The 23,816-nt window shown below is 48.1% G+C and overlaps 3 protein-coding genes and 1 non-coding gene across 4 annotated transcripts in view; 3 read left to right on the forward strand and 1 right to left on the reverse strand.

Moving 5' to 3' along the window:
- The window catches only part of LOC120951178 (clavesin-1-like), a 194,449-nt gene extending 193,022 nt beyond the window's left edge, over positions 1-1,427 (forward strand). Inside the window, exon 4 of the mRNA XM_040369729.2 lies at positions 272-1,427. Within this exon, the coding sequence (XP_040225663.1) occupies positions 272-526 (255 nt within the window). The 3' untranslated portion in view covers positions 527-1,427. The remainder of the gene's footprint in view (positions 1-271) is intronic.
- Positions 1,428-5,525: 4,098 nt separating this feature from the next.
- Positions 5,526-11,392, forward strand: LOC120951482 (clavesin-1). The gene is made up of 3 exons (XM_040370242.2): positions 5,526-5,782; positions 5,859-6,021; positions 9,682-11,392. The coding sequence occupies exon 3, from the start codon at positions 9,682-9,684 to the stop codon at positions 10,654-10,656; it is 975 nt and encodes a 324-aa protein (XP_040226176.1). The 5' UTR covers positions 5,526-5,782; positions 5,859-6,021; the 3' UTR covers positions 10,657-11,392.
- Positions 11,393-16,391: 4,999 nt separating this feature from the next.
- On the reverse strand, positions 16,392-22,422 carry LOC120952871 (mucin-4-like). The gene is made up of 3 exons (XM_049606194.1): positions 22,151-22,422; positions 21,842-22,059; positions 16,392-18,537 (listed from the first exon to the last, which is right to left on the reverse strand). The coding sequence occupies exons 2-3, from the start codon at positions 21,842-21,844 to the stop codon at positions 16,720-16,722; spliced, it is 1,821 nt and encodes a 606-aa protein (XP_049462151.1). The 5' UTR covers positions 21,845-22,059; positions 22,151-22,422; the 3' UTR covers positions 16,392-16,719.
- Positions 22,423-23,549: 1,127 nt separating this feature from the next.
- Positions 23,550-23,622, forward strand: Trnav-uac (transfer RNA valine (anticodon UAC)). Its single transcript has one exon. It is a non-coding gene; the product is annotated as a tRNA-Val (tRNA).
- The last annotated feature ends 194 nt before the right edge of the window (positions 23,623-23,816 follow it).

A 23,816-nucleotide genomic window follows, 5' to 3' on the forward strand; every position in this document is an offset into this window, starting at 1 on the left:
CGTTCAAACAGTTTGCCAAACAAACTATTGGAAAAAGAAGCAACCCCTTCGTCCACTATCAGAGAACCTAACCTTCACAAGATTCCGAAGGACTAGAGCACGCCTTGGAGCGTCTTGGGCAAGAAAGTCGTAGTGTCTCTCTCCAATGACAAAAAACCAGAGGGTGGAATATATTTGCATGTTTAAGCTAGCTGCTCACATTTAACCATACGCATTTTTTGTTCCCCCTTTTCCCTCTCTCTCTCTTCGCTTTCCTTTCCCATCCGTTTAGCTGTTCCGCACCGTGGAGGACTTTGCCGGCAAGATTAACCGCAAGATTCTGCCGAAGGAGTACGGCGGTACCGTGCCGATGGCGGACATGATCGCTCAGTTTAAGGAGCGTTGCCGCCGGAAGCGCGCCCAGCTGCTGGCGATGGACGAGATGTACATCGAGCTGTCAAAGATGCCGGGCCACTGTGCGGACTCGTGCCGTCGCGATCTGGAGGCAGGCATGATCGGAAGCTTCCGCAAGCTGGAGGTTGATTAAACGACCACCTAAACGTTAAGATTGTTTGTAGGCTTAAGAAGATTGTATTATATTTCCAATGCACCAATCGGATTGCTTGCTAGTAAGATAAGAAACGAAACTAAACGCTCCTTCTAAACATATTAGACAGAACAGTGAATAATAGTCCTCATGGAGGGGAGCTTACTTCAATTATGGGGATGGGTATACATTATGCTCTATCATATCATTGGCGCATTAATTGTTTGCTTCAGCGTTGATTATGCTTAACCTTCATACCCACTACCGAGACCCTTTTGTAAGATTTAGAAATGGCCACTAGGAACCCGAACCCGTTTTTTTCGAAAAAAAAAACAAAACAAAAAAAGCGGTAACCTTGTTCAGGCTGCAAGGAGAGGACTTTGGAGCAGGCACTGCACACGCTCTACTTTCTACTCCCCAAACACCAAAACTGTGATTTTGTTTTACTACTACTGCTACTACAGCTACTACTATTTCTGTTGTGTGGCTTTTTTTCTTATAAATGATCATTTTCTTGTGCGTCGTAACACGGCCACGGTTGGCGTAATGGCTGTCCTCTGCGATCACATTGTTTGGCAGCGCGGAGTGGAGCTTGGAAGCCGTGTGGTAAAATTAACCACCACGCTACTCTTGTCTTTGAGCACATATCTTGGGACAAAACTCTTAAACCCTGGGATCGCGTAGAAAAGGCGTAAGCTCCGACGCCGCGTATACAGGGGGGAGTGTGAGAGCGAGCGATTGCGCAACGTGCACAACAATCCTAATTGCTATCAAAGCAACCCTGGAGGCAGCCGCAGGCGCGTGCAAGTGGACGCGAAGATGAGGATGTACACGGTACAGTAAATCATAATCGAACCTACGAATAAAATGAAGGAAGAAAACAGAAACTAACCCACGCGAATGGCGAACGATTACGGCACTTTCTTCATGTGTGGTGTGGTGACAGTGTTTACTACTCCGAGAAAGAAAATGAAGTGGGAAGCAGGTGGGGAGCGGTTTCAACACGCCAATAGAGGAAACTCGACTGTAGCGCACTGATAAGGAAGCGTAACAAGTGAAGCTGGGTAAGTAGACACGTGAAGTACACGCCGAAAGAGTTGATCGTAATAAAAAAGCAGGAGTAAAACACGGACGTGACCGGTGACGGTGGTGAAAAGTGAAGGAAAATTAATGGCTTTCCAGGGATTGCTTCACCATCTTGCTGCTGCGGTCTGCCTTTACCATTATGCAATGCGGTGAGCCCCCGACTTCTGTGTGCATTGCGGCGAGATTTACGAACTCTTATTTTATTGACTTCCTGTACGGTGTGACATCCATCAAATAGACCCAGCGAGAGTGTGTGTGTGTGTTGGATTGATCACCAAAAATGATTAAATGATCTCGCAAGAAGGTCGACTGCTTTCCGCACCAAAGCCACCACCGAACAACCCTTATCTGAATTGGCAACCTTTACTTTGCCACTTAACCTTAGACCGCCCTGGGGGACGAGGACGAACTTCGAAAGGCGTCCGAAAAAAGGCAGTCAAAACGGTAGCTGCCCGGTGCCGCCCGAAACTGTTCAAATGAACAAAAAAACACGTCCACCCTGATGCCGAACCTCTTTCGATCAAAAGCGTGTGTGTGAAAAGCCGCCAAACAGGTTCGCGTGCAGTCGCAGGCCGTGGAGCGATTGGTCATTTTCCAAGCCATGGCCATCGCGTATCCAACGCGTCACAGAGCCCATACCGTACTGTTGTTATACCACCAGCGACCAGCACCTGTGTTTGTGTGGCTCAGATTGGGGTTATTCACACGCGCCGGGGCCCTTTTGAACCAGTGCACCTGTGCAGTGCGTACTTGTGCTAGTATAGATAGAAATTGAAGTGAATGAGTGGGTTCTATTCACGCGGCTCACTGGGCGCACAAGTTGTTGTGGTAGGCGCCACCGCTATCGCGAAACGTCCGGTGCAACTGCACCGATTGGTGATGTTTGCCTCAACCTGAATTTTCTCCCGAATGCAATGCGCATTTGCTAGATTGGTAGATTACGGGGTGGAGTTGAAAGTGGGGCAAGCTATTTTAAGGCTTAGTGAAGAACGAATGTGAGAAACTTCTAATTTCGATAATGATAGCTTTTTTTTCTTTTTAATTATGAAGCGGGTGGTTACGCTCGATGAAAATGTTCTTTCAGGTTAATATTTTGTACAGATTGTTTAGCATTTTAAATAAGATTTTTTTGAATTCTACATGGATTTAGCTCTTTAAAATAAATATTCAATATGATTTTTTACACTTAACATTGATAAATCATTCGATTATATTACCAACGATATATAGCAACGTCTTAATTTTTCGCAAAATCTCTTTAAATGAAATTTACAGGATTTTTCAGGGGTTCTCATAGTTTTGGGACACTTCTTTGACTCTTTCTTATTGGAAATGAAGTTCTTCTTTCTTTCTTTGGCTCAACAACCGATGTCGGTCAAGGCCTGCCTGTACCCCCTTGAGGGCTTTGGCTTTCAGTGACTAATTGATTCCCCCCCATAGCAGGATAGTCAGTCCTACGTATGGTGGCGCGGTCTATTTGGGGATTGAACCCATGACGGGCATGTTGTTAAGTCGTACGAGTTGACGACTGTACTACGAGCCCGGCACATGAAATGAAATTCATGAGTTGGAAATTTGACCATATGGCATCCTTTTTAGACAATCTTCTTGGAAATTGCTGTTATATTTGCCCAAAAAATTGCTGGAAATTGCTGTTATATTTGCCCTAATCCACGAAAATCGTTCACACTCTAACCGTTTCTGTCTGTTTATTATTTGAAAATAAATTTAAAAAAACATCGATCTTTCATGACCGCAGCCATCCCATTGTGGCTAAAAACATCGAAACATTGCAATCTTTTGTTGGGTGTTCAAATCAGTTTTGTTGGTTTTTCGTTCGGAAGTAATTTGAAAAATAATTTAATTCTAGCATTTCAAGTAAGTTTGAGTTTTTTTTTAATTAATTCATTTAGTATGTCTTATAATAGAGCAACTTGTCCTATCTGCTATATGATCTACTAAATAATCGTTTCGAGCATATTTACTTATCCATATTGCTTCACGATAACCAAACTTCGTGATGTAATGATGTAATGAAGCAATCAAAGCTTCCAGCTTCCCTATAGTAATTATCCACCTGTTGCCCTATTGTATCTAATTCCTTTAATGACCCTTCAACCACTCCATCATCCTTTCGTTCATATGTTTTGCTCCTGCTAAACGACGCTTTTTATGAAACTTCATTTAGTTTTAATCTTTTTTCTTCGAACGGTGAGCTAAATTATAAATTATTACTTTTCATTTCCTAGACACTCACAAAAAAACATAACTAATTTCTTAAGTCGAATCTGGCCGCAAAAAAGGCTCAGAAGCTTCTCGTTGAGCTCCTCTCATCAGCTCCCACCAAGAAAAACAATCCTGATGTTTTCTTTTCTCATCTATCGCATGGCTCTTGAGATAAATCGCAACTCGCCACGATCGCCCGGGCAATTCTTTTCCATTGCGCTCGAAAGTGAGAGGATCATTGTGCGGAACCTACGAAACCGCACCGCACAACACGTCGCCCTTGCGAAACGAAAGTGAAATTTCCCAACCGGCCCTCTTCTCTATCTCTCTCTCTCTCTCTCTCTCTTTCGCTCTGTGCACCGCATCACAACGACACAGCGGGAACGGGGAGGAAAATTGCACCACGACGCACATGCAATTGCACACATTTAAAGATAGGTTTGCGGGCGCGTGGGGCTACCTGATTGGTAGCCTCCCTCTCCCCGCCTACTGCACTCGATGATGCGGTTCAAACGGTTCTTTTTCCTCCATTGCCTTCCGTTTCGCGTGTACGCAACTTTCGCACGTTCATTGACCCAAACGCAATGCGTGTGGCGGTCCCTGGTAAAGACCGATAGTATCCATTCAGACCTGATACCGGTTTTTCCTCCTCACTAACGCTCACCGGTTGGTTGGTTGAAGACTTTTCTCTTCCCTGCCCCTATCGCACTGGTGGAAAACTCCGTTCGATCTGCTCCGTTTTCTTCTGCAACGAAATTCGAAACAAAACGGCACCACTTCCTCGAGCTCCCAATTTAGGTTAAGGTCTTTAACCTTTACCATGATCTTGCCAGTACTTTCGCTCGCTTCGGGCACGGTTCCGAACGGTGCAGCAAAAGAGAGTACCGGAAAAATACAAAACCACAGTGGGGTGGGAAGGCCTACGGAAAAGAAAATGCTCTCCACCCTCTCTGGTGTGCGCAGTCCGATGCAGTGGAACAAATATTCCATTAGCTTTTGGGGGTTTGAATCGATAAGCATATATAATTTTGTTTTTCATCCTCCTACCAACGCTTCTAAGTAACGTTTAGCTTTGCTTTCCAATTGCGCACTGGAAAGGCGTTTATTGATTATTTTACCCCAAATTTAAAATCGTTCAACCGACTAAAATGCACGCACGTGGAACGGCAACGGTTTCTTTCAATTTTGATCCTAGCCTAATTATCTGATAAATTTTAACCAATTAAAACTCGCTGTTATCAAGCGAGTTGACTTACGAAAGACTTCAACGAAGGAGCAAACGACGAACCCGCTGCTGAAAAAGCTCATTATAAAAGCTTTTTTTGTTTGTAGTGCACAGTTTATTATTTTTTCAGGTATTATAAAAATGATTCATTGTTTTTATCACAAAAAAAGTCTTACTGACAAATACACGTGTCCATACAGTTTCTACTCAACCTACGCAATGGCAATCCGCAAAGCGAAAGTTACTCGAGTCTTTCTCTCTCTCTCTCTTTCTTTCTCTGCCTCTTTCGAACCGTACCGCCACCGCGTGTTGCCAAAGGTTACGCTTGCTATGTTTGTGTGGCTCAGCACTGTCTCTGTGTTGGTGATTGTAAACGTTCCATCTCATCGGTCTCTCGCTCTTTCTCTCTCTTTCACTCTCCATCTTTCGCTCACGGTGGAGCGTTCGGGTAGGGACCGGCTCCAGGGCCCAGGTGTTCGAACCAGTATCTGGCGCTACTACCAGCACGCACGGTCACAGTCTGCTTTGGTCCGTCTCGGAATTCGGAAGTGTGTTTCTGCACCCAACCCAATCATCAGAAGAAAGCCCTCCCGCCCTCCAAAACACCGTTCCCTTTCCTTTCGGGCATCCAACTCTCCCCTCTTGTCTTTCACGATCACACATTTCCTGGATCTTCCCGTTTCCAACGAGCCGGTACACGTTTTGTCCCCCTTCAAATTGTGCGTGGTTTTGTGAAGAAGGTGTGTGTTTTCGGGTGTGTGTGTGTGATTAAAGTTTCCTCTTCAAAAATTAAAGGTGATCGTGTAACTACATTCGATAACTACAGCACCGGCACGAGTATCCTGTGTATCCCGAGCTTTGCAGAAGAAACGAAGCACTCCCGCCCTCTCACCCCCATTTCCCACTGATCGTTTTGGAGTTAATTAACACGGATTAGCAGCAGAACTGACGTACAAAAGTGAGTTTCATTCAGCAAACGATTTAGTTCGACGTGTTTGATAGTGACGTCAAACGACGTTGGGCTCGAGCAAAACGTCACACGATCGGTCGAACCGGATTTTATGTCATAAATTCAATACACACACAGTGAAGATACCGAATTCACGGTTTTGGACCTGTTGGACAAAGTGTGGTCAAATAAACCTTGAACAAAGACGACACCGAAGCGTACGACAAGAGGTGTGAAGTGAACCTTTTTTTCAATTCTGAGGGATAGTCCCTTAGGTAGGTTCACCTCGGCATTGAACGCGCTTTCGCGCTGGGTGTGGTGTGGCTACGCACAAGTATTTCCTTCATATTCTTCAGCGCAAACACGGAACGGTGTCACACCTTCTGCTTGATGGTGTGCGCGATCGTATGCCTATTTTAAGCCGCATAGCAGAGGCAGAATTGATGGATAAGCGGAAGCCAAATACTAGACCACTGAAACGAGTCTACACTTATGTCACAAAAAGCGTACCGATCGTTTTGGGCTCGTCGAATGTCGAGGTCATCGCCCAGCAAACAACAAGGGCATGGCTGTTATCAAGATTAGATTCAGAGTAGCGCTGGAGGCTGGATTGGGGCATTACGAGATCGAGCTGATTTTAAGTAATTATTTCAAAGTCGTTTTCCACACAGTTTTGAAGCAAAATTGGGGACAAATTCTCAATTAAAATTGCTTCCTGTGCTTCCATTTTGTGCTCCAAATATTACAAGCAATTATTAGACCTATCTGCTCCATTACAGTTCCACCTACATCATCATCATCCCCAAAGAGGGGCTTTCCATACCGCACTTTGATGATATCTTCCAAATTCAGTGCGTTCCCGTTTCGGGGTTCCAAATTCGAGAGATTTACATTTCATCAGATAGAGCAGAAAATCATAACTGAGCTTTTTTCGAGGGGGTTTGAGGCTGGCCTAATTTTAGAGCTTGGTAGAGAAGCAAAAAATGCCACGACGCCGGTACGTCGGTGGCTGTGTCTAGTAGCGGAAAGAGTATTAACAAAAAACAGTTCATCCCCAAAAATACCTAGCCCGCTTTTACCTCACTTTGCACTCTTGCAACATGGCACCAGAAAGAGAGAGAGAGAGAAAAAAGGCACTCATACACTGTCTACAAGCGAACGGAAAGACGCTGAAGAAAACGCGACGCTTGTAGCACACGAAAGGCATCGCGTCGCGGGGCCAAACGAACCTCACTAAAAAGGGACCGGTGGAGAAAACTTTCTCTTTTCGTTCCGATACCAACCAACCAACCAGCGTGTTGTTGTGTGTATGAACTGCAGCCTCGGTACCGCGCGAGAGGCCTTATTTTTTAAGAAACACAAAGGATAAAGAAACACAATTTTCCAGCCAAAAACAGAAACAGTAAAAGTCCAAAACTTTCCTTGCGGCGTGCGTTGTAGCCGCACAACTTTTCGGGGACAAGTTTTCCCTCACGAAAAGGGGGTGAAACTGCACGCAGAACCGGTCCGGGGGATACGAACCCGTACGACAGGGAAATGGAACGCGCCAACTGCACATTGACCTCTGAGTTGCATTGCTCGAACGGCCCACAGCTGCATCGCACGATCTCACTTTCAAGAACTTGCGGCTGAGAAAGGGCTGAAATGAAGACACGAATGTAGGTTAGTGCCGTTCCGTTGGGTTTGTTGAACTTTCGTTGTTGTTGGCTGCGACACCAAATAAGGTCAAATGTGAAGTTTTCCGCGCAGAAAAAGCGAACCGGGCCGGAAATCCTGCGATCAAAGCTGAAGAAGAATAATTTCCGGGACAAGCCAAACTTCACAAAAGTTGCTTATTTTTGTAAAAGAATTCCTTCTTTTAGCCTGCACACAAACAAGCTCCCTTTGTTGAGCGACGAACACGTGCCTGTTGCAGTGTCACGGAAGCGACAAAACTTTTTCCAACCGCCCCAACATGAATGTTAATCGCGTCGTGAGGGTCGGAAGGGCCATGTATGGCTGGCTGGTTGGCTGGTTGGTTGGACAAGACAACTCGTTGTTAAAGTTGTTTGCTGTGTGAGCTAACAATGCATCCATCCAAAAATCCTTTATAACGGTGCATTGTTCCCCGGTGCGTCATAATGTGCGTTGCGTTGCTCAAAGAAAGCCGTAAGTGTTTAATTGCCTACGCGCAAACACAAAGCACACGTTTTTTTTTTGTACCAAATCCGTTACCTCCGTTGGCTCAGAGGATGCCATTAGTCGACCAAAGCAGCAGGGAAGGAAGTGCGCACGTAATGTTAATTGTTTTACACAAATGTTTCTGTTTTTGTAATGGTGCGCACCTGGGGCCATTAGCGTGTGTGTGTTGCGATTTTTATCAAACTCGCTCGATTCCGGGTTCGATTGAAGCCGAATATCCGAGTAGGTGATTTAGTGTAAAGCTGCCCATGCAGAAACAATATTTAAATAACCCCCATTCAAGCTGATTAGGCATTCTGTGGCGTAACCATGTGCGCTAGAAATGGCGCTTTGCGCAGACGTTTTTTTGCGCATCTATTCGACCTTATCCCCGTTATTGTGCAAGCTTTTTAAGCTGTATCGTCTGCATGTATGCGTTAGTCATCGCATCATATCACCGAAAAAGGGATCCTCGGAGTGATGAACCACTACAACGAAATGGAGACGCTTCAGGTGCGTTCAACCACGCGCTCACGCGAACACTACGCAAAGAGCCGTTGAAAAAGAAAGTTTCGCATTCTGTCGCACTCACATAACCTCACTCAACGGACTAGTGGCTGCTGGAGTAGGTAGATGATCTGTCACAATGTAGGATTGAGCTCCCAACACTCACTCACACACACACACTAGCAGACTTCCATTTACTTTCCCTTGCACGTTGAACCGGTTCAGATATGCTATCGGCTAGGAGCGGAGGTCTCAGACCGCTTGTTGACGTAACACACACGCGTGATGTGTGTCAATGGTTGTCGCAGATAGACTCGGTTGTCTCACTACCATCTCAAAGGCGCCCCTTCTAGCTCATCCGCGCTTGCAGATTTGCACATTTCAAAGCGGAGTGAAGTAAGTAGATCATCTAGTCAAGCTTGCCATGACCGAAAAATGCGATCACCTGCCTCAAGTGATCTACTGCTTTGGTACTTTACATCAAAGAAGGCGTGACCTTATCCATAACGGTTAGAGTGTGCAAGGCTACCTTCGTGAAAATAATTATCGTAAATGGACACATTGCAGGGTTGTTCGCTTAATTTCTAAACGGTGTAGTCTCCGTATGCTGCAGTCTTTTGCGAAAGTTTAAAGCTCTGCCATGTTTAACAGTACAAAGATTATGTCTCCAAATAATGTCACTACTGCCTCAACTTCTGCTTAAAGATTACAAAACGCAATACAAACACTGTGCGAGTTACGATCGTATGACGATTCTATAATTAGCACTGCCATGCGATTATGAATCTCACCCTGACCATACACGACGTCAGCGCGTAAACACAATCGAGCAATTTCATGCTGTAAATGGAGTGGCAAATAGCGAATCCAACACCACCACCACCAATACCACTAAACACGTGCCGGCAATGGAGAAAGTTATACCAGCCGGCATGTGTCATTTCAAGGTTGATCCAAACTACATCCAACCCGTCACTAATGTACCTTCTTCTCCCCTTCCAGATGACCAATAAAATCGACCTCAACAAAGCCCCCGAAGCGTACGCACCGTACAGCTTCGACCTGCCGGACAAGTTCAAAATTATGGCCCAGGACGAGCTGCGCGAAGATGACGACATGCGGGAGAACGCCCTGAAGCAGTTCCGCGAGTGGATCGCCAAACATCCGCTGATCCGCAAGTGCCGCACGGACGCACCGTTCCTGTTGCGCTTTCTGCGCACGAAAAAGTTCTCCATCCCGGCGGCGACAGAGATGCTGGAGAAGTACCTGACCATCCGGCAGGTCTATCCGCACTGGTTCTTCAAGCTGGACATTAACGATCCCGACCTGGAGGCGATCATCGACAGTGGCTACCTGTTCGCGCTGCCCGAGCGTGACGAGCACGGGCGCAAGATCATCTTCTCCAACGCGGGCAAGTTCGATACGAGCCGGTTCACGTCGGCCCAGCTGATCAAGATCCACTCGATGGTGCTGGAGGCGCTGCAGGACGAGGAGGAGTCACAGATCTCGGGCTACATACACGTGACGGACGATTCCGAGCTGAACATCGGCTTCCTGAGCATCTGGTCGTTTACGGACATTCGCAACTTGGCGCACTGTGTGCAGAACTCGCTGCCGATGCGTCAGAAGGAGAACCACTTCGTCAGCCTGCCCTCGTTCGCGAACAAGCTGTCCGAGTTTATACTGTCCGTGCTGAGCGAGAAGCTGCGCAACCGGGTGTTTGTCCACCGGGGCTGGGATGAAGCAAAGACGAAGATCAATCCCAAGCTGCTGCCGAAGGAGTACGGCGGTACGGTGCCGATGGCGGAGTGCATTGCCCAGTTCAAGAAGCAGCTCAAAGAACGTCGTGATATTGTGCTGGCGCTGGACGAGATGGAGATCGAGATCAATAAGAGTACGATCCCGTGGGCTGACAGTACGGATGCGGACATTGCCAGCGGTGTCATCGGCAGCTTCCGCAAGCTGGAAGTTGACTAAGATTTCAAGGCTCTCTCCCCTATTTAGCTTGGGCTTTACTATTTTAGGGGAGGGCGTTCGTTTCGGGGCGCACGGTTAGATTCTTAAGCTTAGTAAATGTTTCTTTCATGGTGTATGAGTGAAGAGATCCCAGCGGTCCCCAATTCCTTTAGTATCCTCCCTCTCCATTACACTTAATTTTTAAGCAAACCGAGCAGCGACACTAACAGTGACACTCGCTACGCCGGGAAGGTGGAATACAGTTACCAAAACAGTCGACCATTCGTGCCGGTCCGATATGCGCGCCCACAGGTGCATCGGGCAGGCAAGCAGTGGATCGCGTTACTTCTTAATTCGCTCCTACCGTACGATTTATCTGTTGCGATTTGCGTTATTTTTTGTCCTTCGTTTTCCTCCACACGCTTCCTGTTGAACATGGGTTTGGGCAGTGGGTGTTTGCTATAGCAACGGCCAACAAAAAGGTTCGCGCTGTGATCGAAGGTTATTACGTTGCCTTGTGTATTGGTTCTAAATTATTATCGTTGGCTAGGCCTTACGTTTTATCCTTATCGGTGTTATGTTCGTTTCAGTAGCAGTTACGATCGTATTAGCAGTATTGAAGCGGGAGGCCCGGTAACACGATCGCATTCGAAGGTATGGATGAGACAGGAGAGAGCACACGCTGACACATGATTGTAATCGTTAGGTACTAAGTAAGCACAACAGATAAACAAATATATTCAATCATATCCTTTTACGGGGCGTGTTTAGCGTTCTGAGATCCTTTCCTGTTACTGTACTAAAACGATTGGGTTGTTAAACTCGCAGACCGCGCTGTTTCGTACGCCCAAATGTATGCAATTGGCTTACAGCTCACAGATATGCAACCCGCATCACTACAGTGTGGATGGAAAAATGAACCTGAAATGGAAATAAAATTATGATTTGAACCTTTGGCTACAAGTGATAGGAACAATCTTGAGTTTGTTTCATTTAAAAATCCGAAATAATAGAGAAAATGTTGTAGAAGCAAATATCTAACTCTAATCAAATAGCTCTCTTAAGATACAACGCCGTATCTAAGTGAAGTAAATTTCAGATCTACTGTAATTTAATTATCGTTTTATTTCTCAAACATTGAAGATACAAAAATACAAACCATTATCCGTAATAAACAAAAAAATCAAATTTTCTTCAAACCTCGTGTAATCGCCGCTTCATCTCTCACCACACCGGCTACGCAGCGACCCACTCTCTTTCTGCGGCCGCTCGCTCACGAACGCAAACCACCCGTGTTTCGATGACATTGACCGCCAAATCGGTCAGTGGGCCATTATTTTGTCTCTGCAGTCGTGAGCGGAAGGGTTGTTGGCCTCGGACAACCGGCGGAGCAAAGGAGATGAGCTGACAGACGCGCACACTGCGGATGCAGCTTGCCAGGCCGCCCACCCTTAATGTGATGGTAATTTTACGACACCCAGATTAGGGGAGAGCGTGCATCTTTAGATAAGCCTTAGCGAGAGATCGAGCCTCAAAGGATAAGATTGCATTGTCAAGGTTCAAGGTGTTTGGTGACAAAGCGCGGAACAGGCGCGTTGATTTTGGAATACTTGAACACATTCAAACACCGACACATCGGAAACGATTCTAACTGCTAGGTAGGACCTAAAAGTGAAACCATCGACCTATGCCACGGTACGTGCAAGACACATGCGATACCATGGTTCGCCATTTGCACAACATTGCAATTACGCGCCCGTCCCAATCAATCCAGCCCACGTGTTTCGGTGTATCTCCTCGACGCTGATGACAGGAATCGCAACCGGCACGTCGCTCATTACCGGCAACCTTTAACCCCGTGCTGGCTTCCACAACGCCCTCAATCTCGAAGGCGATGGCCTTCAGCTAATTTGGTCCCTACAGCTGGAGCCTCACAGCGTCGAAACAACACACATTCGCATTCATCATCGTCCGTGTCCGATTGCGCCATCCGCGCACATTGCGTACATTGCGCACTGCAGCCACCCTCGTGGAAAGGAACTCATGCTCATCTAATCTCGGCTTCAAACGGCTCCAAACGCCGATCGGTTGCAGCAGATTGCGCCCTCAATTATGCACCGAGGAGGATGCTCCGAAGCAAACGAATCGCAAAGCTTCACCATCCTTTCATAAAGACCATGCTGACCCACTTTAATCACTGCCAAACTTCCATTATTCATCTCCGGCCCGCAGCTAATTGGTTTGTTTCAGTATCACATAAGCGATCGGTTCGGATGGATATCATTCTTTCTGGTGGAGTCGTCGAGCTGAAGCACTCTCAATCACTGCTATCTCCCACTGCTTGCACCTACTTTGGCGCACGAATGTCGCAAACAAAAATCGACCACCAGATTCGCTCCCGATACAAATCTTTATCCCATTCACGATCATAATTGGTCCTAAACAGGGCAAGGCAATTGTTACGGCCTGCCAGGCACACGACTTTCCTTTCCGAAACGACCCAAACGTGAGCTGTTTTCCATATTCCTTCCCCATAGTCGTCGTTGATCAGTGGGACAACGACAATAGAGCGCCAGCAGTAGCAGCTCCAAAACCGATCAAAACCCCTTGGGGGGACGAGCTCCCACGAGGAAAAGCTCAGCGCAGTGCTGTGCTTCCTGCTTGGGAAAATAAATCGTGTGTGCAATGTCTCTCTCTCTCTCTCCGTCTCACTTACCTTCTCTGTGTGCATTGCAATCCGCGGCTGGTTGTTGTTTTGTCTTTTTTTTTTTTTGTTTGTGAAAGGAGTAAAATCTTTAACACCTCGCCTCGATCCCGTGCGCACAAACGAAACGAAATGGCTCGTATGGATGATGCAATACGGGAAATTTGTGCACGATCATGTAAACAACCACGCTCTAGGCTCCCGTTTCCCACTTTGCAAGCGCTGAGGCGAAGGCAGACAGACACGAGGGACGAAACAATGCAAAAACATACATCACCAACTTCGGTTTCGTACCAATTTTCGTTTATTGACATTTAAATAATCACGCTTACTGGAGCGGGGGGGGGCTGTACACATATCATTTACAAAAGCTCAACCAGGGGAAAAACACACCATGTACAAGAGAAGCGTAAAAGAAAAGAAGCCACACAGATGGCGCCACTAGATAAGGGTGCAACCGATCTACATTCGCGAATGGTAAACGTTTTTCTCGGCGCGCGCGCAAAGATCACTGTGTCGTACATCAGGTGGACGTTAATTGTATAATCATGTAGCGCCGAGTTGATTCAGTGACACGAAATTACAACCTCCGCACCGGCAGCGTATGTATGTTTATCTACCTCCCATCGGTATCCATTGAAATGAGGGATCTCTTTGCTGAGGATCGTTCGGGTTAAAGATCAGCGCCTCCGTTACAGGCAGGCCCGGTGCTGGCAACAACTTTATCAATAACTACCAGCGCGATACGTTGCGATACGATCCTACTACACTGTCAACAGGCTGTTGGTGCGCTTTTCCCCCCACACCAAACGCTACACATGACCGGTCTTCTTGAGGGTGGCTCGCAAGTACTCATCCAAACACCTTCTTTTTTTTCCTGTACACGAAGAAAAACTGTGGTGAAAACGATTTATGAAGGGTTGTCGTGGTTGTCAGGCGGCTTAAAACCACCGCGCAAAAACGAGAGACGCACCAATGTTACGTAAACGCGACTAAACGACAAACACAAAAACCCTTTCGTTGAAGGGCTGGTGAGATTTGCTCCTTTAGTCGAGACCATCCTCAGACGATAAACGAAGACCACCGATAGACGATAAAGTAGTTGATCAGCAGTGTTGGGGGGTTTAGTAGACGAGACAGACCGAGGCGCACAGGATCGCCACACAGGAAGATGTGCAACGGTGCAGCAAATTGAAATGGTGTGGTGAGTGTAAAACCGCACGCAAGTAATGAAGATGATCCCGAGAAGAAGATCGTTAGTGGCTTTCGGCACTCGTTTGTAAACGCGTCTTGCATGCTCGGGCAGAAGATCATCAGCGTAAGTAAGCGAGAAACCCACCGCTCCCGCACATAACAATTGCATTTGCGTGCAGTGAGCCGGATTTTGGAACTTGGAAATTGGAAGGTGATTAAGATAAATTAATGTTCACCCCCTAAACGCAGTGAATCAGCACGCGCGCGAACCAAGGCGGCAATAGGTTCGGACGGGATCGCATCTGTCAAAGCACCGTTTATGGTGCGTGCTTTTTGGTTTTGTTTTGAGTAACGAGCACAATACTCGATCGTTTTCTCGAATGCAATAATGAATAAACTCTCCAAATCTAATCCAACTGTTGGGTGCAACCAGCTGTACCTCCCTTTTTTGGCGCAAGCCAAACGATTATCGGAATGCCCGGAGGCACTAAAGTTTTTTGGCTAAAATGCAATTAGGAAATAACGATCATGAGGCGCACGCGCACCCACTGATCCGCTGTGGCACACGCTACGCCGTGCTGCACCAAAACGCGCACTATCTGATGCCGCACCATTGATAGAGACGAGATGCAGAGATCTATCGCGGTGAGGAAATCGGTCATTTTTCCTCATCTCATCGCTTACCGGAGAGGTTCGGAGAGGCTCCAACTGCAGCTTGGCCGTGGGAGAGATACCAAGGGAACGGGCACAGCTGTGGAATGGAATGCGCTTTGCAATGCGGCTAGAAATGGAAGCTAGGAATGGAAAAACGAATCGTTTTTCGTGGTTTTTAGGTGAGACCTCGCCGCCCAAAACCCGGGAAGCTCTGAGTTGCACAGGCTGGAGTTGGTAAAGGTAGTTTTGCCGATGCATATTAGACGTGCGCTAGAGGTGGGTTTGGTCTGGGGTTTGCGCTGGGTACTTGGTCGATGCAGACACAACACCCCCCAGACCGCTTTGAATTCGTTCGTTATGGAAAATAATATTGAAAGCCTGCTCCGGCTCCCACCCCAAATGGCGCATTTGACTTAATTGGGACTCCGGCAACAATGCACCAAACAATTGCCAACAGTTTTGTGGTCGGTTAGCTGGTCGGTCGTCATCGTCGGTCGACGCGGTACGATCAAAGTATTGCGCGATGAGGCAAAGGCGCAACCGAAAATACTAAAACCAATGCTCGCCCCCTTTCTGGGGTCTGGAGTGTGTTTTGATAAGAACGGCCCACCACAACAGTAACCACTTTTGGCGAAGGTCTTGCTTTTTTTGTTAGTGTCTTGGCGAGGCTCCCGCAAGCCCGCCATCCACCGATGAATGTAAAGCGTCTTTACGACTTATTAAGATATTTCATGTAAAATAGCTCTTCCAAAGGAATGTGGCGCTCGTCAGCCTCGGTCAGTTGCAGTTAAACGGGGCCACATTTTACGCATTAATTAAAACGATGATAAATCATTGCGCACTGGTAGTCGTAAAAGACCCAGGGCAATGGTTGCAAATGACCAGGGGGACTGCAAAAAAAAACTGCAAAACGATCGCGCTTTCGGAACAATGAGGTTCGTCGCTTGCCACCTTGAATTGTGAGTTAAATCAATATTTACATTCAGCGCACTCCAGCGGCCCAAGTAATCCAATAAAAGCGAGCTGCCCCCACGGTCAATTGGCAAGAAGAATCGGACGCATTTTTACGCACTTCTGCTGAATTGGGTGGCATGATTTGGCAACCGATCACAGCTCACCGCCGTGATCTGCAAAGCGCTGTTGTGCTGCAATTATGAAGGAATGGCCAGTGAATAAACAAGTCAACGCTGCAAAACGAAACATATTCATTAAAAAAAATCAAGGGGGATTTTATTAATATACACACTATTGCAATAAATAGCCACGCTGTACGCAGGGGAAGCCTTCGGACTGGGAGTGACACGGAAAGCAAACCGTGTCGTCCGTTTGATTACGACCTAGAGGGACTTTCAACCGAATTTCGAATTTAACAAACAAAACATCGTCATTATGGCGTTGCGGCAACAAAAAAGAACGGTTCTCTAAGATCGGCATTGCGGGATGTCCACTAACTGCTAACTGGGCCTTCCTCTCTTCTTCCTGCATCACTCCCCCGGGTACCTCCCACCTACGATCCTCACCACCACCTTTCCCTAGGGAAACGGCACCGCTGGAACCTTATAATGATACCCGTCAGCTTCGAGCGTGTGTGACGGTGGGACGGAAGAGCCCGCCGGTACGGTGAGCCCATTTTCCGGCGCCTCGTAGTTGTAGCCATCGTTCGGGTCAGCTATCCTGGACTGGATCTCCGTCTCGTCGGCGCTCGATTCCGAGACCAGTGTCGTCGTTTCGCCGGAAGAAAGCGCCGGCCGGTATGTGGTGATGATCGTATCGTTCTGGACGGCCACGATCGTTGTCGTTGGGGTGAGTAGGTCGATCAGGGATGGACCTGTCGTTGCCTCCGGTTGTTGCTCTGGTTCGCTACGTTCCGTTGGTTCCACGGCTGGGAGATCGGTCGCCGCTTGCGATGGGACGACCGTTGTAACGGAGGATGAGAACGATGGGACGGTTGTGACTTCGCTTGTCGTTGCGGATTCGTCGTCTACTCGTAGCTCGGGCACAAAATCGGCCTGCCCAGCAACCTGACCCGTTTCCTGCATCTGATTGATCATTTCAATCACGGACGAAGCGTCATCAACCGGTGCAACCGTTTCGTCGGTGAAAAGTGGCACACTGCTGCTCGGTGAGCTGGCTGCCGTCGTTGTTTGGCCTTCGGTCGTCGTCGACTGTTCTGGCTGCTCCTCCCGTACCTGACTGTCTGCTTCTGGCTGGACGGGAGCTGCTGTTGTCGTAGAGTCGAAGGATTGAACCACCACAGTCGTCGTAGAGCTGCTTCCCTCGCTACTTCCCGTGGTCGTGGAGGTAGTATCACTATCGTCCGAATCGGATCCAGTCCTCACAATGATCTGGAAGCCATTCATCTCACTGTCCGGTGGAAGATACTCCGGCGCAGAGGTAGAGGGGATCTCCGTCGAGGGAGTCTGTTGCGTCACGACCGTAGACACCGAGCCCGATGCATCGGGATAAACGGACGCTTCCGGCAGCTTGCTGTACGGTGGTTGAGTTTCCGTCTGGACCTGGTACGTAGTGGTGCTGCTTGGGCTCGTCGGATAGGTCGAAGGTTCGGTTTGTGGTGGCTGTTGCGTTGTGGACGGTGTGCTGCTCGGCTCCTTCGGCACCACCAGCTCGGGCAGCGGCTTGGGCGGAAGATACTCCAGCGAGTTCTTTGCGGTCGTGGTCGTCGTCGGTACGGTGGTCGTGGCGAGCTGATTGATGTCACTGGGCTCACCGATCACTTCGTTGATGTTGGTCGGCAGCATTACCTCGGGCTTCTTGTACCCGTACCCTTCGTCTTCGTCGAACAGTTGCTCCGTTGTGGAAGGACCATTTGTCTGGGGTGCAGGGGTCGTGGTAGTGGTTGTCGGTGCCGGAGTAGTGGTTGTAGTAGTCGTTGTAGTAGTGGTCGTTGTAGAAGTTGTAGTCGACGGAGAGCTAGACGGTGCGACCTGATCAACGTTCGACGACTCTTGACCATCCTCTGGGGGCAGATATTCCGGTGCTTGGGTCGACACCGGGTTGACTAGGTTCGAGTCCGGATGGACGTCGAGCGGAAAGTCTGGCTTTTGGTAGTCATACCCGACGCGTTCCTCCAGCCGCTTGAACGGTGAAGGTTGGTTTTCTTGCAGCGGCAGCAAGCTGATCTGCGGTATGAAGGCTTCCACTGCTGCTGCTGCGTCACCTGACTTAATTTCCGTCGCAACGGCCCCATTGCCAGTGACGGACACCGAGGTACCGATGAAGCTTTGGCGCTTCTGCTTGTCAGCACCCGTGCGCTTCAGCAGATGCGACACGTCCGGCCGGGCAAGGCCACTGGTCACCAGACAGCCGGTGAGTATGAGAAGTTTCCACATCTGGAAAATAGAACGAACGAGCGAAGGAGAGGTATAAGTAGAAGAAAAACCCGTTCCAAACAACCCCGGTCGTTGTGTCCACATCATGGATTAGATTTATCACACTCAATTGTACTCCGCACAGTTGTGTTGTGTGCAATTGTGCAAGCACAAGCGGTCCTCCATTCACCGACACTTTCTGTGACTTTTTGTGTCGCCAATCGATCGTTGACTGGGCTGCGTGCGTGGTTGTGCAGATGGAATCTTCTCCAATAAAACCAAATTCAACATGTTTTATTTTTGCGTGCGGCAAAACGAGCCTTTCACCACAATTAACAAACTCATCTTCAGCCGCTCGATACACACGCCCGCCATCACCCACCGAAAACCCGAATTCAGACCCATGCGAGTTCAGAGCGGGCATTATGCAAAACACCACAAACAAGTCGCCGTTCGGCACTGCCACCTATACGAAAGGCATTGCGGTTTTTTTGTGTGTGTTGTGTTGTTGCCGAATGCAAAACACACATCACCTCTGGATAAACTGGCGTGAACTCGCACCCCACCCCCGAACCCGTGTGCTTCTTCTCCCGAGCTCCAATAAAGATCACCAGAAGATGGGACGGCGACAGGTTGGTTGGGTCGAATCGAATTAATCCCATGACGCCACCACACAGCAACGGCTCCAATCTTAACCCGGCTGATCAGACGCCCGACAGACAGCCAGCTTCAGCAGAAGACACACTTATGATGCACGATGATGACGATGGCGTCGAAGTGCTCTCCAGAAGTACCACCAGAAGGTCTGTTCACCTACATGAGGTAAGCGGTAACAGTAGGACCAACTGATTGACTGACTGACTCACTGACATACTCACACACACACACACCGAACCGATTGGCCGATATGTGAATTAGCATCATCCACCCCAAAAGCTCATCCGCGAAAGTGAAAACCACATAATGAGCACCGCCAAAAAGTAGGTTTCTAAAACGGTTTCCTTTCCCGCCATCTCCAACGGCTCACGCAGTGGGATCTTCCCTTCCCGACTGCGTTGCATAATGGACAGGAGATCTGCAAGCGGGAGGTCCAATAACAACATAATGCACTAGCCGGGCGTTATTTGCCGGATCTTTCAAAAGCCCCGCTTGTTAAGCTTTTGCCGATGCGTTTTCGGCCGGATTTAGCCGATCAATCTCAATCGGCTCGATCGTTCTGATCGCTGCGGGCCACAATTTGTAGCCACAAGGCACAAGTATTTTGCCAGTGCGAACCAATTTCAATCTCAACTCAACCCAATACGGGGGGCCCACCTCTTGCTCTCGATCGCATTCGATCCAACTGTTACGGGACCAGCGTGGTGAGATAAAACGAGCTGACCTTTACCGTATCGATCGGCTGCGCATCACTAATTTAGGTTGCCATTTTTGCACCGAAGTCGGTCAGCTTTGGCATCGATTTCCTTGCGATGATACCCCAATACTCGTAACGGAACAGAATGTCATACGCAACTGATCGCTTGTAGAGGGTTTTTGCCGTTCGATGCGTTGATGCACTGTACCGGCGGGGACGTCTGTTTAGCCTTGTCCAATACCGATCGGCCAATGTCCGAAGTAGACCGTCCGAAATAATAATGTCATTACCTCGGCATACACAAAAAAACGTTAGGCCCGAAACTCAAGATTAATGGACAAACATGATTTAATTACTACCAAAGAGGAGACCTTCTTGGAGGAGCAAACTGTAACATTCCCGCTCAGAATTGAGTGATGGTCTCGCTTCATTATCTCGCTAATTGCTACCAGAAGCTGAACGAAGGCGATGAGCTTTTTTTTTTTTGGGGGGACCACAAGTTGAAACCCCTAACCATGATTACATAGAGATCTCAAGGGCGCATTGCACTGCGCTGTGCGCGATCACGATCGATTAATATCTTTATTAGTATCGTAACTTGTTTTCTCTCTGTGTGAATCGCAATTTCATCACACGTTCAAGATCCCAGACCTTTCAGCTGTCACAACTGGCCCACAGCCCCCAGGGAGCAGTGCAATTCCCAAAGAATTGTGAAGAAGTGCATCCAATTAGTGTGTGTGCGCTGTCCCGAATTTTGATTAATCTTGATGCAAACGCCTCGACGATGTTTGGTTTTATGTAACCTTTTTCCGTACTGCTTTCCCCGCCTTGGCGCCCTAAACCATCATCACGCCCGCACTAATCGACAGAACAATGCCCTCTGAAGGGGCCCGCTTCGATTCGTGCAATCACCCAACTGGAGGAGGAGCATCGGGAAAGAAGAAGAATAAATTCAACAACAACAAAAAATTGGTAAAGCACCCAGATGGACGCAGATGGACAGACGGGCAGGGCAGCGAACAAATCGTGTGTCCGATCACTCCCAATCGGTACAAAAAAAGGGAAGGTGACGAGATCAGTGGGCCACAAAAAAGGCTAATAACTACAACAAAAACCATAGCCTTTCGCTCCGAGAGACCACCGGCGATCCAGCCAGATCGTGGTCTAAATGGGAAAATTCCCATTCCCTGGGTTCGGTCAAAAAACGGTCATTCACGCACATTAGCTTCATCCCACCCGCCGCAATGTCCGCCGCAATGAGGGCGTCACAGTTTTCCCTTTCACTGGTCGGCCGAGGCGCGCGTGTGCATCAAAGAGCGTTAGAAGCTCTCAGACAGATGCGGTCAAAGATGGATGCGATGCGCTTATTTCATGTTCCTCCCGAAACGGGTCAACATCACTCGTCAAATCACATAATCATCATTACCAAACTAAAGTGTGTACATCTTTTCTTCTTCTTCTTCTTCTTCTTCTCCCTTCTTGTCTTGCATCTATGGGAAGAAGGAAAGCCAACAAACACACGACCGAGTAGTGCCATAAATATCACCCGCGAGCAGAGCCAGAAAGGAGCAACGATCGCGGTGCACCGTATCGATTACATTACGGAAGATCGGAATGATCGATCGGATTCGTCCCAGAACAATCGGTCGCAAAGGTCTCGAGGGATCCTCGCTCGTTTGCGGATGCCTCCCGTCAGGGTCGGGACGGAACTGGCTTTGTGCATGGATTGCATAACGGCTGAAACGATCGCGCACCTCGGTTGATCTTTCGGTTCGAGTACTTTCGCCGGGTGGAACTGTCGTCGTTGTCCACGATTTTTGCAGCGTTTGGCGGAGACGAATAACAACAACAAAAAAGGGGGCTTTGGCAAGACGGGGGTTGCTTTCTATTCGTACGAAATAGCCGGCCTAATCCTTCACCCAGAGCTTCAAAAGAGCTTCACTGTCGCGGAAGTAGGAAAAGAACACTCACCATGCTTTTGTTCACGACGCTCTTTGTCTAGCTTGCAAAAACGCTCCAGAAAGTAAGTCTTAGAAAGAGGGAAGGAGTGTCCTAAACTATCATCAACCTTTTATGCACACAGTTCGGTTCACTGATCGCTTCAAGAGATCGTTCCACAATTAACACACTTCACTCATCACAATGCACACCAATGTATTCTCACGATCACTCTTCTGCTCGATCGGTTTCTAGGGCGAGAAAAATGGAGAAAAGAATTACATTTAAATCTATAATCAAATTACGAATAATCAAAACTACATCAGCAATAAAAAGACTAACGTATGCCGTGACAGGAACTGGCCGAGAAGATGGTCCGACGGCGTGACTAGCACGAATGAAGCGCAGGACTCATCAATCGACTAGCTTTATATGAGCTTTTTTGGGGTGGCAGACGACGAACCCCACGCTGCTGCTACTACTACCGTGTGCCCGAGTCCGTGGCTCGCTTCACTCTCGCTCTCTGTCGCTCCCTTCTCCCCGCTTGGGAAATGCTGGCACTATATAGTGGTGTACACTCCTGCCGAAAACTGAGATGCTCCCCCTTTCCTCCCTTCCCCGTTGGGAACGCGAGAAAAGCTCCTTAAGGAGGGAGGTGGGTAGGTGGGTACACCTCGCTCGCCGTTAGTTAGTAGTGGTTGTTGTTGTTCTGCAGCGCATAGTGCACGAATCTGCCGGGGCCTGGCCCCAGCCCCACAACAGCAGCAACAACTACCAAATGGAAGGGGCTGAAGATCGAGCTGGCTTTACTCGTGAGGGAGCCGAACACAGATCGAGCGTCGCGAGTAGCCGCGGCACACGCACAGTACGCTGCTTTAGGCACTCGGCTTAGGCTCAGCTCGAGCTCGGAGGCGATGAAAATTACGATAGTGTGTTCCGTCCCCCTCACCGTATGACCCGAAGATCAATCAATGTAAATCCTCCGTCTGGGAACGGTTTGATTACGTTTTTATTTTTTGTTTTTTGTTTTGCGACTTATCAACGTCACGAGTGGACACTTTGGGAAGGATTACTTACCGTCATACCATCGTAAAACAGCGAAGCAGCGAGAGTAATTATCATACCACACAGTTCTTCTCCACAATCAGCTCGTGCCCGTTTCAGGATGGCCACTCCTGAACTCGCCCTTAAAAACAAAAACAACCCACAATGGGTCCGTCCGTGTGCCGAACTCGCAAAGCCAAAATGTCAAACTTTAGCATTTGATGGCGCTTCGGCGACACATGGCGACACACAAGAGCGACCGGAGCGTCTTCCTCGGGTCTTCCACAGCAAAACAAACATTGCGCCGCATTCCGCCGGGAGCGGCGCAACGAAACCGCAAGTGATAACTGCGAGTGTGCTTGAACGCGGAAAAACTAATCGTGCTTCGCGCAACGCGAAAAACCTGCCCTAGCGCATTCCAATTCAGCAGCACGCATCCGAAACCCGTGGTTTTTTTATGATACAGAAGCACAGGTGGGTTATAGAGGCGCCAAAGCAGACGGTTCGCTGTAATCACCGGCAAAACGAGAGAAGACACTTTGCAGTGTGTGACTAAATCAACGTTTTGCCTTTAATTTGCCGTTAAAATCTGCTCCTAAACAAGTGGCACGCATGAAAATGGATGAAAAGTGCAACAAAGTCTTCACTTTTAACAAAGGGCCATCCGGGTTTATCGTAGTAGGCTGCCCTTCAGCACGGTTTCATAGTGTAGCGGTTATCACGTCTGCTTTACACGCAGAAGGTCTCCAGTTCGATCCTGGATGGAACCAATGCCAAAACTTTTTATTTAAACAAAATTAATCTAAAACAAATGCGTCCTGTCTCTTCCTCCACCAAATGCCCTTTTCTTCTTATTTTGATATTAAAGTCAACAAATCCATTAATTAATTGCGCTCTTCCGGGACTGTGCGCTCGTCTCTTATGGGGCATAGAAGTCTCTAAACAGTCTAAAACCCAACAAAGC

Source organism: Anopheles coluzzii, chromosome 2 (genome assembly GCF_943734685.1).
Source record: "Anopheles coluzzii chromosome 2, AcolN3, whole genome shotgun sequence".
NCBI classification, from domain to species: domain Eukaryota; kingdom Metazoa; phylum Arthropoda; class Insecta; order Diptera; family Culicidae; genus Anopheles; species Anopheles coluzzii.

What these genes read in the sequence shown, in the direction of transcription:
- LOC120951482 (XM_040370242.2), top strand. Translation starts at nt 9,682, where the DNA reads ATGACCAATAAAATCGACCTCAACAAAGCCCCCGAAGCGTACGCACCG.